This window comes from Cricetulus griseus (assembly GCF_003668045.3).
Source record: "Cricetulus griseus strain 17A/GY chromosome 1 unlocalized genomic scaffold, alternate assembly CriGri-PICRH-1.0 chr1_1, whole genome shotgun sequence".
NCBI lineage: Eukaryota > Metazoa > Chordata > Mammalia > Rodentia > Cricetidae > Cricetulus > Cricetulus griseus.
The window spans coordinates 153,875,389-153,894,430 of record NW_023276807.1 but is presented as its reverse complement, the minus strand read 5'-3'; the positions used below and the strand labels follow the sequence as shown (position 1 = coordinate 153,894,430).

General features: G+C 42.4%; 1 protein-coding gene across 4 annotated transcripts in view; it reads right to left on the bottom strand.

The window, feature by feature from the left end:
* The window catches only part of LOC100763623 (electrogenic sodium bicarbonate cotransporter 1), a 281,927-nt gene that overhangs the window by 255,690 nt on the left and 7,195 nt on the right, over window positions 1-19,042 (bottom strand). For all 4 annotated transcript variants that reach the window (XM_035452943.1, XM_035452942.1, XM_035452944.1 and 1 more), the window contains exon 2: window positions 6,631-6,810. In XM_035452943.1, coding sequence (XP_035308834.1) covers window positions 6,631-6,810 — 180 coding nt within the window. The remainder of the gene's footprint in view (window positions 1-6,630; window positions 6,811-19,042) is intronic.

The following is a 19,042-nucleotide window of genomic DNA, read 5'->3' as shown; positions in this document are numbered from 1 at the left end:
GAAGAGCACGGTAAGCAGGCACTAGCTCCTGGCAGTTTTCCACACATCTGAGTAGCTCAGTAGTTGCCTGTGCCACCCTGGAAATCCTCAGCTGCTTGGGCCTTTCACCTGCCAGCCAACATCCAGACTGACACCCACTGAAAGCCAGGAGCCAAGTCGATGGTAAAAGTGCAGGAATACTAGCAACTTCTGGAAGGCAAGGCTGAAAGGGCTTAGAGAACAGTATTTGCTAATGATAAGAGAATTGGTCCCCACCAAGTCCAGCCTGGAGCTTTTGTCATTGTCTGCGTGCAGATGAGGGGAAATAAGATTGCAGAAGGTAAGCAGAAAGGCTCTAAGCAATTACTGGTAGGTTGGCAGATGGCTCTGCTGGTCAAGCTGCCTCCTGCCAAGCCCGAGGACCTGAGTTCAATCCTTGGAACCTACACAGTAGAAGGGGAAACTGACTCCTGGAAGGTGTCTTCTGACATCCTTGCCATATTATGCCACAAGTGGAAGAGTGTGAACACGTGTGTGTGTGTGTGTGTGTGTGTGTGTGTGTGTGTGTGTATCACACACACTTTTATAAAGAATATTATCAGCCAGATGCTGAACTCATTTGATGTCACCATGATCCCTGACAAATGAGGGAAGGAGAGTGCAAGGCAAAACAGTTCTGGATTTACTCTGACAACACAAGGCAGGTTTCTAGCTCAAGTCATTTGAATGGAGTATAGCACCATAGGTCTGTAGATAGCAGCCCTCTCAGAAAACTCTATCACAAGGCCTCCTTCGGAAAAGATTTTTAAAAAGTTTAAGCTTTTCAATTGTTTGTCTATATGCAAGGCTTTTGTTCTCAGACCTAAAGATGAGATGTCCCTCCTACTTCTAGAAAGTGGAAAAGAGGATGGAAGTAGCAACCTGATTCTTCTGCATCTGCTCCACACACGACAGACTCACTTCTCTCCTGCAGACCCAGTCAGCTGTCACTGGTATACAGAAATTAAAGAAAGTATACTTTTTGATATCAAAATCAAGGATCACACCTAAAAGCATAGGAGGAGGAGGAGAGGAAGAGGAGGAAGAGGAAGAGGAAGAGGAAGAGGAGGAAGAAGAAGAAGAAGAAGAAGAAGAAGAAGAAGAAGAAGAAGAAGAAGAAGAAGAAGAAGAAGAAGAAGAAGAAGAAGATGTACCAAGGAAGTGTGAGGCCAGGCTGAAGAAGGGCACAGGGGTGTGTTGGGAACAAGGAAGTCAAATGGCAAAAATCAAATATTCTTGGCTCCTGTAAAAAGCTACTCTGTTCATTTACCCGGATGCTCCAAACAAAAGCAACTGCCCATTTCTCTGTTTCAAGTTTCCTGAATCTAGCTGGATCACAGGCTGGCACCCATTGTCCCTGGCTCAGCGAACAATGTCCACTAGCATAAATCCATCCATCTGGTGCACAACCAAAGAGTTAGAAAAGAATACAAGACTACAAGACTGTCCATTCACACCCAATGACCCAGCACTGCTCAGCCAGCATGGGCAGATCTGCAGACAGGAGGCAGCCAGTACCTCTGTACTGCTACAAGCTCCAGCTGGTCCAGAAACACAGTGTATCGATTCACGGAGCATGATGCCCGGTTTGTACCTATGTCTCTTAACATTTGACACTGCTTCACAGAGTCTGCAGTCACAATGTGGCCTATGGTTCCAGGACACTAACAAAATGTAAAGTGCAGAGGCCAAATCCATTCACGATGGGAAGCTAAGCTCTGCTTCTAGATCCTAGCAGCCAAGACCATCTTTCCCTTGCATTTTGGGCACGCCTCAGAGGATGGCAGCTGCTAACTTAGGGGGGAAAAAGTGCATGGTGGAGGAGGTAAAAGGATTATTTTTAAGAAAGAGCACAATCTAACTTTTCTCTCCACCACCCACTCCACGCCACCTCCTCATTCCCTTGTCTCTCCTCCTGCCTGTTCTTCCACTTCACTTTTCTCCCCAGTCTTGCTCTCCCTGATGCTCAGTGTGGCGTGCGCGCTCACGCGCGCACACACACACACACACACACACACACACACACACACACACACACACACACACACAACACACCACACACACACCACACATACACACCACACACACTCACACATACACACCACACACACCACACACACCACACATACACACCACACACACACCACACATACACACCACACACACACCACACATACACACCACACACACACACCACACACACCACACACACACAGACACAACACACACACAACACACACACAACACACCCCACACACACACAGAGACACTCCCACACACACACACCACACATACACACCACACACACACACACCACACACCACACACCACACACACACACATACACACACACCACACACACACACACACACACACACACACACACACACACACACCAACACACACACACACACCACACACACAACACACCACACACACACACACACACACACCACACACACACACACACATTTTCTTTCATGGTATCCCCAGCTGGGACATCAGTTCTGATACCACACTGAAAACAGGAGTCATGTAAAGACATGGGGCTGCTGAGCTGGCGGGGGGGGGGGGGGGGGGAGTAGGTTGATGCTAGTTAGCTTCAGCCTTACAGCTCCAAATGTGTAAGGATCAAACACATACCAACTTTTTAGAAACCTTATCTTGATGCGGAAGTGATGGAAGGAAGAGAGAAAACGCATCTCTATTCTAAGCTAAATGAACCTGTTAATTATGACATCTTCCCAATATGCCTAAATACTGGAAAAATTTTGGCTGATTCACTTTAAAACTGATTCTGAATATTCCAATCTGGGCTTCTTGACAGTGGCTTCTAAGCAGAGTTGCCTGCCTTCTGTGTGCATCCATAAATATATATGATGAATGTATGTACCCTGTGCATCCATTTCTTCCCATCACCTACAGTCAACAGGCAAGACTACATACTTGGGAGTCATCTATCTACACAGAACAAAACACTGTTTTGGAAACAGCTGAACTAATGAGGCATTTTCCAAAGTAGAACAATTAAAAGTCAGGGTGAGATTTTACATGGAATGAGGCAAGACAGAGAGATGATGTGTTAAGACAGGATGCAGGAAAATCGGCTGGATTTTCACTTAGAAGGGAGGAGAGACTTAGAACACTAAAAGCAATGCTTGTGTTCTCCCTAGTTAATAACCCAATCATTTAAATATTCTTCAGTGAGCACGCATTAAATATTCTTTAGATCTGACACAACTCTAGGGAGTCATAGTAAATGAACAAGATGCACTGAACCCTTGCTTGCAGTTAGGTACAAAACTTATGATCTGGCATTCACTCAAAACAAAACTGTATGCTGAGGAACTTGTTAGTTGAAACATGTATCATAAAGGAAACAAACAGGGGTGGAAGAACCCTAACACTGAGGAAGCAGCACTAGAGGAGAAAGGCCTCTCTGAAGAGACAGCATTCTAAGGACGGAAGATGAAGAAAGGGAAAAGCCAATGGAGATAAGAGCGGTGTGGTCATTCAAGGAAGCTGGGATTGCATATGCAAAGGTTCCGGAGTACAAAATAGCTTGGAAGCAAGGAACCATACCATCAGCATGATTAAAATGAGTGGGTAAGGAGAGAATGGCATAGTGCAGGACTGGAAGGATGCTGTGTGCCAGAAGCACAGCAAAGATGCTATAAGGTAAATGTAAAACCATCAGCACAGGAGTGCTGATACTTTGCCATTACCATTGCTATGCTGACTGAAGAAAGACTTCAAAAGCAAATCAAGATATGACAACACCCTGGACCAAACCAGAGCAGCCAAGCTGAAAAGTAGACAAAGTCACACAGAGTTTAGATGCACAGCCAACAGAAGGCACTACAGAACCACCCATGGAGGTTAAAGCAGAGAAAGACTCAGAGATGCTTTTCATCAAGTTACTGTTTACCTGTGAGTTGCTTGGGGATTTTTTTCCTCAAAAGATACAATCTCTGCATGATTCTCAAGCAGCACAGTAGCATCTTGTCTTCAAGACGTGACAGATGCAAGGAACTCAGAACGTTCAAGATTCAAGACACAGCCACCCATGAAAGGCAACGATGGAACAAGAGGCAGGCAGGAATTCCATAGGTGCATTTTCTCATAAAAATGGGACAGCCTTTCTGTATTTAGATGCACGTGTCCTGAAGCAGAGAAACTGGTGACAATTTCTAAGAGGACCTTTTCATCAAATTGGGTGACCAGAGCCAAAAATACCATGACCAGCATGAGAAGAAGAGATTAAAAAATTCCTTCAACTAGGCTATAATTTATTTGGTGCTTGTCTGACATACATGGGGTCCTCAATTTAGTCCATAGCATCACATGAACCAGGGCAGGCCTGCAATCCCAGCTCCTTGGGACATAGGGACAGAAGGATCAGGAGTTCACGGTCATCTTTGGCTAAAAAGCAAACAAGCTCAAAGCCAACTTGGGCTGCAAGGGAACTTACAGTCATCGAACAATTGGTCCACAGCATTGTTTATGAAATTTCCAAAACCTAGCTTAAGACACAAAACAATGTGCTCAGGAAGAGATCTCTGAAGATTCACCCTCAGAACAAACTATATCACTTATTTTGAATGCCATATTCAAACCGCTTCCTCAAATACTACAGAGAGCAACAGCACTCCATGACTAACACACATTTAACTAAGCCTCTTTCTGAGCCACCCTTCCTCATTATCTGAGTGTTACTAGTACTATTTGTATTGCCTTTCCAAAAAGTTGGTACATCATTATCACCTCTAAATTATTCCTTGGCACTTTTGTTTAGATGAGCAACTCTCTCTCTCTCTCTCTCTCTCTCTCTCTCTCTCTCTCTCTCTCTCTCTGTATTTTTTTCTTTATTTTTTTTTACATACCAACCATAGTTTTGCCTCCCTCCTTTCCTCTCATTCCCTCCTCTCATCTCCTTCTACTCCCCCATCTACTCCTCCTCCAACTCCATTCAGAAAGGAGCAGGCCTCTCATGGGAATCAACAAAGCATGGCATATCAAGTTGCTCTGTCTCTTTTTTTAATATAGACAGTGTTGTTATTGACTGAAGAATAAAAGATGTCTTCAAAAGAGGGAGAAAAGAGAAGGGGAGGGGAGGGAGAGGGAAAGGAAGAAGGAAAGGGGCTGAGGGAGAAGAGGGAAGAGAAAAGGAATGGAGAAGGGGAAGAAAGGGAATCTCTCATATGTGCTCAGTAGTGGCCCTTTTTGATAATGGCTGGTGCCATGCCAAAATAGACAGTAAACAAAGAGAAACCACAGTAATCTATTTGGAGTGGGATATTATCTTTTTTTTTCTCCAAGCTGCTAGTGGTAACCCTTTTTCATATGCATTTTAAGAATTTGGCTTAAAACAGATACTATTATTTTAGGTGATGGATCATGAAGAATCCCTTTAGAAAAAGTTCCCTGGCATTCCAATGAAAATAACACAGCTTTAGTCACCTGCCCTCTATTCCCTCCTACATCTCACACTTACTCTACTCCCTTTTCAGAATATAAGTCCACATCCAAATTCTTCAATTCTTAATATTAATTCAGTGGCCCATCTGTGTCACTCCTCTTAAGAGTGGGACTTGTCTGGCTTCCTAAGCCACTTGCTTCATTCCAGTGCTGAGGCTATAAAAGATTCACACCACTACCCTTGGTACCCTCTTTAATCTAATGCTGTAAATTCATTTCTCAACACCCCTGAGCTGTTCATTCTAATTTGGCCTGTCATCACCTGCAATGACCGAACTTGATCTTTATCTGTGCCACCCATAATGTATTTTATTGCAGGGTCTGGGTTTCTGCAAGAGATGAAGAATGTACAGAGCTCTGCCAGCAGGAAAGCTGTCACTAAGTCAGTCTTCTTCAGGAATCTTCCACCACTGCCATGCACTTCCCCTCTACAGATTCATTCCCATTCCAGACATAAGGCTCCCCATTTATCAAGAGGCTCCACACTCAACAAACACAGCGTAGCATAAACATATGCCTAAACCCACAGTCCACTTGTCACTTGAGTCCAAGGGTGCTCTTTGATCTCCTGCTATTCCATCGTAATGTTTTATACAATGCATGAAATCTACAATGCTCGACCTTTGGAAACCGTGTCACTCAACATTCCTCTCTGCACTATGCAATGCCTCACTTGATACTCCTTTTTAAATCACTGACATGGCCCACAATCCAGTTAAATGTCACCTGTGACTGTGACATTGGGAAGATGAACATATATACACATGCACTCTCATCTTCACCTAGTGTCTCAGTAGAACCTATTTCCAAGCAGAATCAACCCAAAGAGCCTCTAACTGTTGATTACCGTAGTTAACTACTAGATCATCCTTGAAACTCTGCCCTACCTCAATTGTCTGGATGTAGAAGTGCCATTTGTACCTACACTTGCTCACATCTTTCCTCCATCAACTCAGAATCTTCCACACGAGCTCTCAGATTAACTTGTCAGCACAAGGAGCATGTTTACAGTCATCACCCATTAAACAGACCGCCCCAGGATTCCTGACTCCCTCTACATTGGCCATGAGATTCTGGGAAGTATCTTGCTGAGGATGAATGAGACAGAGAGCGGTGCTGAAAAAGAATACTCACTGAGCGGCTTGAGGATGCTGCTGCTGGACTCATCGGCATTTTCCACATCGGATTTGTCTGAGTAGTTCTCAGAGATTCTTTCCTTTTCCTTCTTTTCCTTGTGCCCTGCCTTTCTCTTGTGACGTCTCCTTCTCCGGTAGCTCTTGGGCACATGGACCCCGATGTAGATGGTGTGGTGGCCTAAGGAAAAGTAGACAAGTCAACAGTCATTTCAACTCATGATGTCTCTACATATAAACCACACAAGAACCACAGACCAGATACCTTTATGAGCATGGATGGCATTATCACTCAGTATTTGCTAACTCAAAGAACTGAATTCTTGAAAAAGAATTCTTTTTCAAATTTCACTTGGCTACAGTATAATTCCACCCATTGGCTGGTGTTCGGTTCTGTCCCCACATGCATAGGGTTTAGGCCATAGGGTTAAGGAAAAAAAATCAAAGAATATCAAACTAGAAAGCAAGAATTCTTGATTCTGTTCACATATCTGTCATCTGGTGTCTACGTCACCTTCTCTGAACGTCTTTTGTTTGGTTGGTTTTTTGTTTTGTTTAAGAGACATGGTCCCATGTAGCCTTGGCTGACTTTAACTTGATATGGAACAGAGGATGACCTTGAACTTCTGGACCTACTGCCTCCATCTCCCAAGTTCTAGGATTCCAGGCATGCACCATTATGCCCCGTTTTTTCTGCTAGAAGCAGAGCTTCACATACCCTTGACAAATACCCTACCAATGAGCTAAATTACCAGCCCCTTAACTCTTGGAGCCTCAGCCTCATCCTTTTATACCATGAGGTGCTTACGTTGAGTAACCCTTAAAGGTCTGCTCTGCCCTAGTTTTTCATGACCTGTAGTTATATTGACTAGAATGGAGGGAGAGAAGCTGCTGAGCTGCAAAAATAAAGATCAAAAGTTCAAGAAGTCATTCTACTGGGGACAAGGTTTTACACTGTAACTTTTTTTTTAATCCAATCAGCAGAACAGAGACTGAGAACTGGGACAAACTGAGAAAAATAAGACATACTTGGAGAGATTTTAGAAGTACTCAAATGTTCACACTAGGAAACGCTAAAACGAATGTCAGCCACAGTGCCATTCTCATTCCTCTTTTTCGTTTCCAGAAGTTTCTAAAAAACTAGTTGTTGGGATGATAAAAATAAAGACTCATCCCAGCAAAAACTGCCTTGAAGAGAAGGGCATGAGAAAAACAGATCTGACTGCTTCCAGGCCTCCAGAGGGAAGGCACTTCGACACTGACAAGCAGTATCATTTTCTCAAATCTGGTAAGATGAAAAAGGAACTTAAAGTTCCACATCTTTTTTTTTTAATTGAAAAACTTTGACTTTTACTTTATATACAGTATAACTTCTGAGTATGGGAATCACCATTTCAGAAGCAATTTGAACACTCTTTTATTGCAAATTAGATTAGGTTATCTCATCTAAGTGTTTCATTTCCCATTTCTAGAATTATTCTTTGATGGTACTTCACAAGTTCCAGAGATAATATCACAAACCGCTATGTAACTCAGCCTCCTGAGTATCAATGGCTGTGAACTACTTTCCATGGAACTCACCAGGCACCCCTAAAAACATCATAATTCATGAGATTTTCCTTCAATTGACAGCTTAAATGAATCATGCACTGCTTCAAGAAAAAGACTCCAACTATGGAAGAAAGAACTCTCAGGGGTCGTGTGTCACAGAAAATTCCTGATGCTAGGAAAAAAGTTGGAGCATCTTCACCTGAAGCAGAACTCCCCACAACAACATGCAAAAGCAGCAACTTCTTACTACAAAGCACAGTGAACAATCTCCCCACAGAACATGGGCCAACGAGAAATCTATGTCTAACCATTTGCAAGTGAATTGTTCTCATGGGAAAGCTATATTATACTAGGAAATAGGAAATGTCTTAGAAACAATGGGAATTAAGAAGCAGTGTCAATTGTTTCCTGTGTTCCCCTTGCAGGTTTATCTCAAGTCTCAACAATACAAGATAGCAGAGCCCTACGGAAACACCACACACACACACACACACACACACACACACACACACACACACACACACAAACACACACACAAACACACAAGCAAACCACACACACGTATGTGCATGCATACACACCACATACACAAACACACACCACATAGACAAACACACACCACACAGAAGTGCATACACACACACATACAGATACCATGCACACACCACACACATACTACACACACATACAAACACCACTCACACACACACACAAACACACACACATACACAGGGTGGGGGTCAAAATACTAAAATATCACAGTAAATGTATTCTGCACATTATTAAATAATACTCAAAAGAAAATGGTAATTAAGGTATATTAGCCATGCCAAAATAATGCAATAAGATTTACTATATGAACTCAAGTCTTTGTAGTACATTTGATCAAGTCATTTAAAAGGTAAGCCTATATGGGCTGACAGGATTTAACAATAAGATTTCTGACTATAAAGTATTGTTTTCAAACTAATGAAAAAGTTACAGTGACAGACAGCCTTCAAGCTCTGCAGAAGGATGTACCTTCATTTGAGAACCTATTTAAATTTGTCATGACCATAACCATGGAACCATTCTTCTTGTTTGGTGACTGCAGCACTGCCCTGTGGCATATCCAGCTTGCCCACATCCCTCCACCTTCCCATACCTCCCCTGCCCTGCTCATAGGTAAGAAAGCCTTCAGATCTGACACTGGACTTCAGAGTCCCACAGCATCCTTCTGGCCAAAAGGAAATGGGGGTTCCTTTAGCAACATCACAAACTTCAGGAATTTTTATTAGTTTATCAAGGTGTAATTTGCAAACTGTAAAGCTCACTCTTCTAAAGACTGTAATTCCATGATTTTATGTAGATTGCACAAACATCATCATCATCTAATTTTAGAACCTTTCTACCAACCCACAGAGATCTCTCAGGGCCATCTGCAGCCACACTCGGTTCCCTTTACCACTGCATATACCCACTCTTTGGCACTCTGTATACTCTTGGTACTAGCATCTATGGAGCCATGATTCTCTTGTATTCACATGGCTATGAGCCTTGTGAGGATCCTTACATGGCAAAATAGAATATTAACAGTGAGGAAGACTCTGCCTCCCAAGAAATGCCCAAGGAATCAAGTCCCTGAGCTGAGCTCAGTATCCTCCTCCTCCTCTTTCTCCTTCACCTCCTCCTCCTCCTCCTCCTCCTCCTCCTCCTCCTCCTCCTCATCCTCCTCATCCTCCAACATCTTACTGGAACCTAAATCTTCCCCTTTGCTTTTGTGTTTACATAAAGGAAAAGAAATGTGACTCTGGTTAAGGTGGGTCATTGGGATCTTGGAGACAGTGCTTGTAACTTCATTGATTATTTATAGTCTCACTCTACTTCAACTTCGCTGGCCTCGAAAGGAGGCAAACAAGATAGTCTTGTGTTAGAGGAACTTGTGAGATGGCAGGTTTTTACACAGGGAAGATCAAATATGTAAACTATATTGCCAAACCCCCAAAAGTATCAAGAGCTGAGATAGAAGTGTTCTCACTGCCCCCACAAAACTCCTGTCTGCATGATGAACAGAAATGGAATTACTGCTGGAAAGTCTATTGTTGGTGAGAACATCACAGGTGGATATCAGTGTTTATTTTCATTAAAATATCTTTATATGTCTCAGAGATATGTCATGACGATTGATGTAAGCTCTTAGGAAAGCTACAAAGGTGGAGGGTGTAGCTATTGTTCTCCATGTAAAAAGAAAAGGAGGAACTTGTCAGAGAAACTTTCAGACCCAAGAATCTACAAAACAGTACAATGCTTGAAGAAAACTCAGATCATTACTCATTTATTATAAGGAAATTTTGAGGCTCAAAAACCTTCTGTGCCAACAATTTCATAAAATTGCTTCAAAGAATGATGGGAAATAAAGAATAAAATTTTAAAATTTTGTTTTCACTTTAATGGAAAGCCTTAATTCAGAAAGAAGGTACAATTGCTAATTATATTAAAATCAAGGATACATTTATTATTCTAGTCAGATCAATAAAGTAAAAGCCCTGGAGCCTACATTTGACAGCGTTCATTTAGGTGGATAGTCATAGGGCATCGCATCTACAATCTGGCAGGAATCTCAGCATCCTGTGTTCAAATAAATACTCTACATGCCTCTCTCTGACAGATGGTGGGAGTTCCCAACACATTCCAAGTGTCTCGGGAATACTTCACAATCCACACTACAGCCAGGACTTCTGGGAAGAAAACACAGCTCTGATGACTACCTCTGAATGTCAGAATTGTCACTACGGGTCTTGTTTCTTTCCATCTTTACCTGTTCTGCCCTAGTTATAAGCAGGAAGCTCTGTGTGGCAGTCACCCCCCCCCAGGTCTCCCAACTCCTGAGAAATGGCTTGCCCAACTGTAAACTTCTGATTATGGCTACAATGTTTTCAGAGCAGACAGTCAACCCTTATACTTAGTAACTCTGTAGCCTTTCAAGTTAAGATGGCTTTCACAGATACTACTTTGCTAGGATGATTCAGAAGTTGGAAGAATCAAACAATCTCTCAAGCCAGAAATTAAATATTCACCAGCCAAATTAAAACTTCTATGGATGACTTGACAGTTAACAACCTATATCTCTGTATGTGGGAAGGAAGGATTAGCTCCTGCCTGAGAAACATGGTGCAGTGTATTATGTACAAATGCAATAGACATCCACCAAAAACTTGTGAGCATGTTCATCACTGCTGCACATTTCTCGGGCACTGTATGTGATCCTGCTACTAACCTCAGATACAGGTGAAGAAACCAAGTTTGAGGAGTCAAGGATGCTGAATCCAATAAGCAAATGTCCTCTTCAGAAAAATCCCACAAGTATTTTCTAGGCATCAATGTCAGCATGAGATGAGTGCCAGCTTTGATAGGATTTCTAAAAATATATCTTCATAGTGTTGAGAAAGTGTCTTGCTGGGTAAGGCATGGCTACATGTGCCTATAACCACCCACTAAGGGGTAGTAGGACCAATGGAAACAGGATTTTGGTGACTGCTGGTCAGCCAGCCTAGCTAAAAACTGGCAAACCCCAGGTTCACGAAGAGGCCCTGTCTCAAGGGGATAAGATAGAAAGAAATAAAGCTAGACAGCAAGCATCCCCTGTGGCCTCAGTGTTTATATTCACACACACACATACACACACACACACACACACACACACACACACACACACACACACACACACACACACCACATATACACATGAGTGTGAGCATGCACCACATATGCACACACCACATACACACACACACCACACACACACACACACACACACACACACACACACACAAACACACACACGAACACACCTCACACCACACATACAAAAGTAAAACACACATATATCCTGTACATCACATAACTAATTAGGTTTCCTTCCTCGGGTTGATGGTAAGAAAGACAAGAAACAACTATCAGGCCAGCCACCCTGTGGTGGGTACAGCACTTCAGAGCATGCGTTTGATACATTGTCCTCCTCCTTCCTGATTCTCAACTGTTTTTTTCACTTCACCCTGAGCTATTTTGGAAGAGGGCAGCATATATGGTTTTGAACTTGACGTTTCAGTACTGTGAGCCAACCAAGGGATCCCCAAAGGACAGATAAAATCCTCCCCAGAAACGCAGCTTGTCCTACCTGCAGTCACTCCTCCAGCCTCCCACACAAGTCCCTAATTAAACATGGAGATATGCTCCAGCTGTGGTTCTCAGTCTCCAGTGCTGATCTTTCCACAATTAACCAAATTTCTGTTCTCTCCAATTTGAAGCAAAGACTCCGCAACCCAAACACTTTCTAGCCTTCTCTCAGAACCGATCAGCAACGGTCCCAAAATATAAGTCCTTATCTTACATAACATGGTGTATGTCAAGATGCCCAGAACAAATTGTTGCTATCGCCTAGAGGGATGTAAAGAAGTGCGATGGAGATTTACTATTTTTTAATCTTTAAAGAAAATTGTAGGTAAGGAGGCAAGGATCCTGGATGAGTGCTCAGTTACAAATAGAGACCCTGAGAGGCTTTTACAGATAAACAGAAAGCATCAATTGGCAGGGTTTTCTTATGAGAGTTTAAGAGTCATGATATCAAGTCCAGGTACCACAGAGATGAATGTTTGGTGCTTTATATAATTAGAAGATGACCAGACCCTACAACCCAAATATTTCATAAATTAGTACAAATAAATTGCTGGTTTAGCCTACATGAGTCCAGAAGAATGCCCATAGTCAGCTGTAATAAGATGTAATCAAAGTAACATTTCCAAATTTACTGGGCATAAATACCAGCTCAGGAAGGGTTCCTCTTTTCAGAAGCCATGATATAATTCTGCAATTACCACGGGGTAAGCCAGCCCTTTATGTTTGAATAAGGGTCCAGACTTCAAACACATATGACTTCTTAAGACAAGGGTGATTTCTATTTTTATATTTTGGATAGTGGAAATGATTTGCAGGGAAAAATAATGCAAATGTTTATTAGAAGACAATTATATATTACATATATAAATTATTTTAGATAATTAAATACTGGTGAGTAGTTTATTTTAATATCAACATTACCAATTACACTGAGAATTAAGCATACAAGAAAATACCTGGAAAATGAGTTGGTTTTAGTTTTGGTTTTTAAGAGAGAGTGGGTCTGGGGAGATTGTTAATAGGTTAAAAGCATTTTCTGTGCAAGGACCAAGATTTACATCCCCAGAACCCAGGTAGATACCAGATGAATAAGGAGAGTATCTATAATCCCAGAACTCCAGGAAGATGGGAGACAGAGACAAGAAAATTCCCCAGAGGCTCACAGGCCAGCTAGCTGGCCTAAGTGACAGGAACAGTAAAGACCCTGCCTTGGGCAAAGCAGAAGGCACCACAGCACACACGTGTGCTCACACACGCGCACACACACACACACACACACACACACACACACACACACACACACACACACACACACACACACACCCCACTCATACAGAAGAGGAGGGAAGTATCTTTCTTGCCCTGAACTTTGAAGTGCATGGGATTCCCAGAAGTCTTAAAGTCTTCTGAGATCCCCTAACAGGACTAATAAGGAATCTCAACTTGTCATTGCTGTGTTCATTAAGAGCAGAATTTTCAATATTCAGTGATGATAACAGTAATGGCGATGATGATGGTGGTGGTGATGATGATGATGATGACAATTTGTGCACAAGAACAGCTATGAAGAAAATAAAAAAAGAAGCAAGCTTATGTTTCTTAGCTAGATGTCAATCCCTTAGCTCAGAAAAACTGCATTTGCCTCCAGCTGCCCATGTTAGCCAACAGCTGTAGCTAGCCTTAAAGATGAGGACGCATCTAGTTTCCATAATGACCTCCATTACTAGCAGTTGATAATAGAGGTAAAGGTGAATTATCAAATATTCTTCCATGCAACTCTTTCGTTTTCAGTAGGCATGGATTATTTTTAAATATCTACGCTAAAAAGGCAAGAATTCCCTTTTAAAGGTATTTTAAGAGGCTCGCCCTAATGAGCTAGCAAAAGTTGAGTTCAGCTCAGCCTACAAAAACTGCAGTTCCTAAAGTGCTTCAAGTCGGGAATGGCTGATTCCCCAAAGTAATTTTAATGCTGACCTAGCAAACTATTTTCTTTCCTTATCTACAAACAAAAAGCATCAATCTACACAGAAATGTAGACATAATTTTCACAAGCAATCTTAATGAACAACTGCCTCCCAATGTATCAAGCACACAAAGGTAATCCAAAAGTGTGGATGGTATTGCCCCCTTTCTCTTGCCAAAAGGGAGAAATCAAAGCTATGTTTTTCCTTATCTCCAGTCACCTGCAGCCCTGATGATACTGTGTGAACTCCCTCTGTTCTCAGTCAGAGCAGGGCAGAAGAGGCTACTTAAACCTAGTCTTAACTTCTCCCTTTGCTGGCTCATTAAAACCATTGAACAAAATATACTGGGTCAACAGAGGCAACACCTTCCATAACTCTAGCCTCCCTCATCCTGGCCAGAAGCAAGTGCCTGGCAGCCTTCCTCCTGCTCTGGGCACAGCTTCCCCAGTGTTCTCACAAGTGAGTGCCAACCCCCAGGAACCAGGTCTGCCAGGACTTTTACTTCACTCAGGAGAGTTGAATAGACTCAAAAGATCTGGGCAGGCTGGCACTGGCCAGTCAGAACCCCTCCAGTCATTCTGACAGCCAACAACCCCTGAATTTTAATGTGCAGTATATATGTGGTTGGACAAAATCTACCTGCAAGCCAAACACAGAGAGCTAACAGTTTTGTATTTCTCTTGTGGTCACCATGTACACAACTGAATGGGAAGTAGAGCTGGAAGACACAAAACAATAGCTAATCCAACAGTCATTGATAATTTGATTTGCAACTGCAGCCAGAGAGGCAGCCAGAGAGACACACAAATGCACACATTCATATCCTCATCCCAAATACATTGTCCATCCCTGACCCTGTTGTGGGTTCTCTGTCTGCAGGGGCTTAACCTTGGCTGGGCGATCGGAAGACTAGTCTTTGGTTGTTATAGACAGATAATCCACAATATTGTCGATGTACTCTGCCTAATCACAAAGGAAACAGCTCGTATTGTTTCACATGATTCTCTTCCCCAGCATTCTGTATGTAGGTAAATGAGATTCTACAGCAATACCAACAACTACAGGAAATGTCACAAGAGGCGTGTGAACCTAGTGAAGACCAACCCCTAAATCTTCATGATTATTCCATATGCACCCAGAAAAGAAAGCTACTCTCTACATGCACACATCAGCCACAGTCATACATTGAGATCCAGGGACTTCACATACTACTTTGTCTTCATTTCCAGTGCATCCACTAAAGCTGAAGAGCCAGCTGATGTTCAGAGACAGGCATTACTCTTGGTTTCCCTGGGTTACAGAAGCACCCCTTTCCTGTTTCCCATGACAATGTTATTTGCCCATCATCACTCCTCCCATCCAACATTATTTATAAAACACACTTTTTAAAAAATGATGATGAGCCCATTCAAATTAGCAATTACCTAAGGAAAAGAGGCTTGGTATATCTCCGGAAATGCTTCAGTCTTACAGTTACTGAATGACAAATTTAGATCCACAGCCCTTAGTCCCAGAGACTGCCCCAGAATATTAAAGCGTTCTGAATGGAATGTGTGTCCTACTATCACCGAGGGTCACTCACAGGGTGAGGCCACCCAGCATGATGAAGTCTTTCTCGTTCATCTGTCTAAAAGCCTTTCCAACACGCCATCCTCCCTTCGGTTCCCACTTCTTATTCTTCAAGATGCCTCTTCCGGTTCTCATTCATCTCCATCTACACTCCTCTCCCCTCTGGAAGAAAGAAGCACGCATACCCTCTGGGGTGGGCACTGCCTGGGAAAGGCATTCCCCTGGTTATTCCAGTGCCCTTCCACGTCTTTCAGGCTCTTCTAGCCATCAGTAAGCTGAGAACATGAAGCTGGATCTTTCGCAAGATCACTCCTAGTCCTGTAAATTCTATAAAATTCCAAACATTTAAGAGCCGAGTATAACTAAACACACAGAAGGAAGGCTAACAGCTCTCCACCAATACCTTAGCACAGTGGTTCTCGCAATCCTTTAATACAGTTCCTCAGGTTGCAGTGACCCCCAACCATAAAACTATTTTCATTGCTACTTCACAACTGTAATTTTGCTACTGTCACGAATTGTAATGCAAATATCTGATATGCAAATCCCAAGGGGGTCATGACCCACAGGTTGAGAATCACCGCCTGCGAGTCTCTTTCCACCTTTTCATGGTGAAATTCCATCTATTCATGCCCATATTGCTAAGGAAGGCTTCCAATGTCACCTCTTTTTTACCACATCCAGGGCTTTCCATTCAACCTCATCACACTTGGCTCCTAACAACTTTAAAGCCATTGGCCCCTGGCTCCCTATAGAATCCTCTCTATCCCACCCTTCTTGGTTTTCCACTTCCTTCTATATCTCTTCTTGTGTCTCTTAGTGTTAGTGCTCAGCACACACTCCAGTCCTCTGGAAACACTCTGTTGCCTTAGGGCATGTTCCCATGGCTTATGATGGTACTACGTCTAGGACTTCCAGGTTTCTGTCTCCACCCCTGTTCTTTCTTCTTAGTTCTGACTTACACAGCCAACTACTTACATCACAGTTCTACACGGATATCTCAGGGCATTGAATAGATTCAAATGGTTGGTATCCTACCATAGCTACCACTTGCCCCAGTTTTAGTTATCTTAAAAAATGGCAAAAGATTACCAAAGTTGCTCATAGCAAAAATCCAATATAGGAGCCACACAGCTATCTGTCCATCAATCTGTAAATCCTGGGTATTTAAGCCACACCTCTCCAACTATCTGGACCCCAGGTTGGCTAACACAAAAATCAATTGGTTCAAACTCTCCACTTTTATTACCTCCCTCCTGGGGAGTTCTTTCCTTCCAGCAACCAAAAAAAAAAAAAAAAAAAAAACCTTTCTCGCAAAAATGACACTTGTCACTTCCTTCCTTAAATTTTTTTACACAAGCTTCCAACGTGTTCAACAAAATCCTAAATCTTCAGCAGAATAAAAGGTCACTAAAACAGGTTTGGTAGGTCATACCTATAACTCCAGCACTCCAGAGGCTGTGGTAGGAAGATTACCATGAGTCTGATGTCAGCCTATGCTACATAATTGCAGTCCAACCTGGGCTACAGTGTAAAATTCTGTCTTCAATAACTACATTAGAGTTGGGAAGATGGCTCAGTGGTAGAAGTGCTTGCTGCGTAAACGTGAGGACCTAAGCTCAAATCCCCAGCACTCCCATAAAAGCCAGATAAGGCAACCCCAACACTGGGAGCAGGAGGGACAAACAAACCCCCAGAGCTCCCAAGCCAGCCAGACCAGCCAAATTGGTGAACTCCATATTGAGAGACCCTGTCTCAAAAAATAAGGTAGAGAGCAACTGAGGAAGACAACTAGCCTTGAACTCTATCCTTCACACACACACACACACACACACACACACACACACACACACACACACACACACACACACACACACAAACATACACACGCACATGCACACGCACACATGTGCATGCATCAGCACACACATGTACATATACATGAATATGCCCATACCATAAATGCCACAAATTATCTGGGTCTCACCTACTTCAGGCCACTGAAGGGTGTGAATGGTCCCATGATTTGGCACACTTACCTACTTTCTGTTTCTCTCACATGCCTTTCTCATCTGCCATTCCAAGTCTACAGACATGTCTGCCCCAGATCCAACTCTATCCCTCTTATCCTTCCTCTATCTGATTCCTTCCCATCCCTTGGGTCTCAATATTACTCCACAAGATAGATTTATTCCCTGGTTTCTCACATAAACTCACATATGGTACAGTCTCTAAATTATTATATTAATAACTTTGTGCTCTTAAGTAATATCTACTTCATTTGGCTGAACAGAAAATGTCCTAGTAGGAATATGTTTTTCATCCCAGGGTACTGAGATAATACACACAACTACTCTTATCATTTTCTAGGCTGAAATGGTGGAAGCATTACCTTTCAGTTACACCTAAGTAAGGATAGCTAATACAAGTATTAGTCAACTAACTTCCTGAATATTAGATATTAGTATTTCAACTTCAGTCTGGGAGTGTTCTGTAATCATAGCAACCACTGGCGAGATCATGATGAGCAGAATGATAAATTTCACACCAGAATGACATCTGCAGGAGGTAATACTTAAAAATTATAAGGTACATCCCAAGATTTAAGATGTCATTCTCTATATTTTAGCACACCTGGGGGACAGGATATATATATGAGAGTCTGAAGAAGGCTGGGGTGAAACTCCATGGTAGAATGATTGCCAAATATGGGTGAGGCTCTGAGAACCACAAAAACAGATAAACAACAGGAAAAAAAAATCAACAGAAACTCAAATTAAATAATTCACCGTGACTTACTACAAATAGCAAAGTATTTGGGGGTATTAAGCAAGACTCCATGAGGCACTGCTGGTAGGAGAACAGGGAAATAAGCCGTGAGCAGCCCTGATGAGTCTTTTCGTGTCACCCAGAAAGACAGTGCATAGCCAGGAATAGACAGAGATCCGGAGACTCCTGGCATATCACACATTCTCAGCACAGACCAAAGCAAACCAAGCAAAAACCTGAGCAATCAGATAATGATAGAATGTAGCCACTGGATTCAACTAAAGCCTTCATTGGACATCAAAGACACCTCCCTGATTTTGCAGTACAAATAGAAATTCTCATTGAAATTTTAATAGTCAGTTGAGGACTTGGGTGATGACTTAAGCAACCTATAAATACATAATT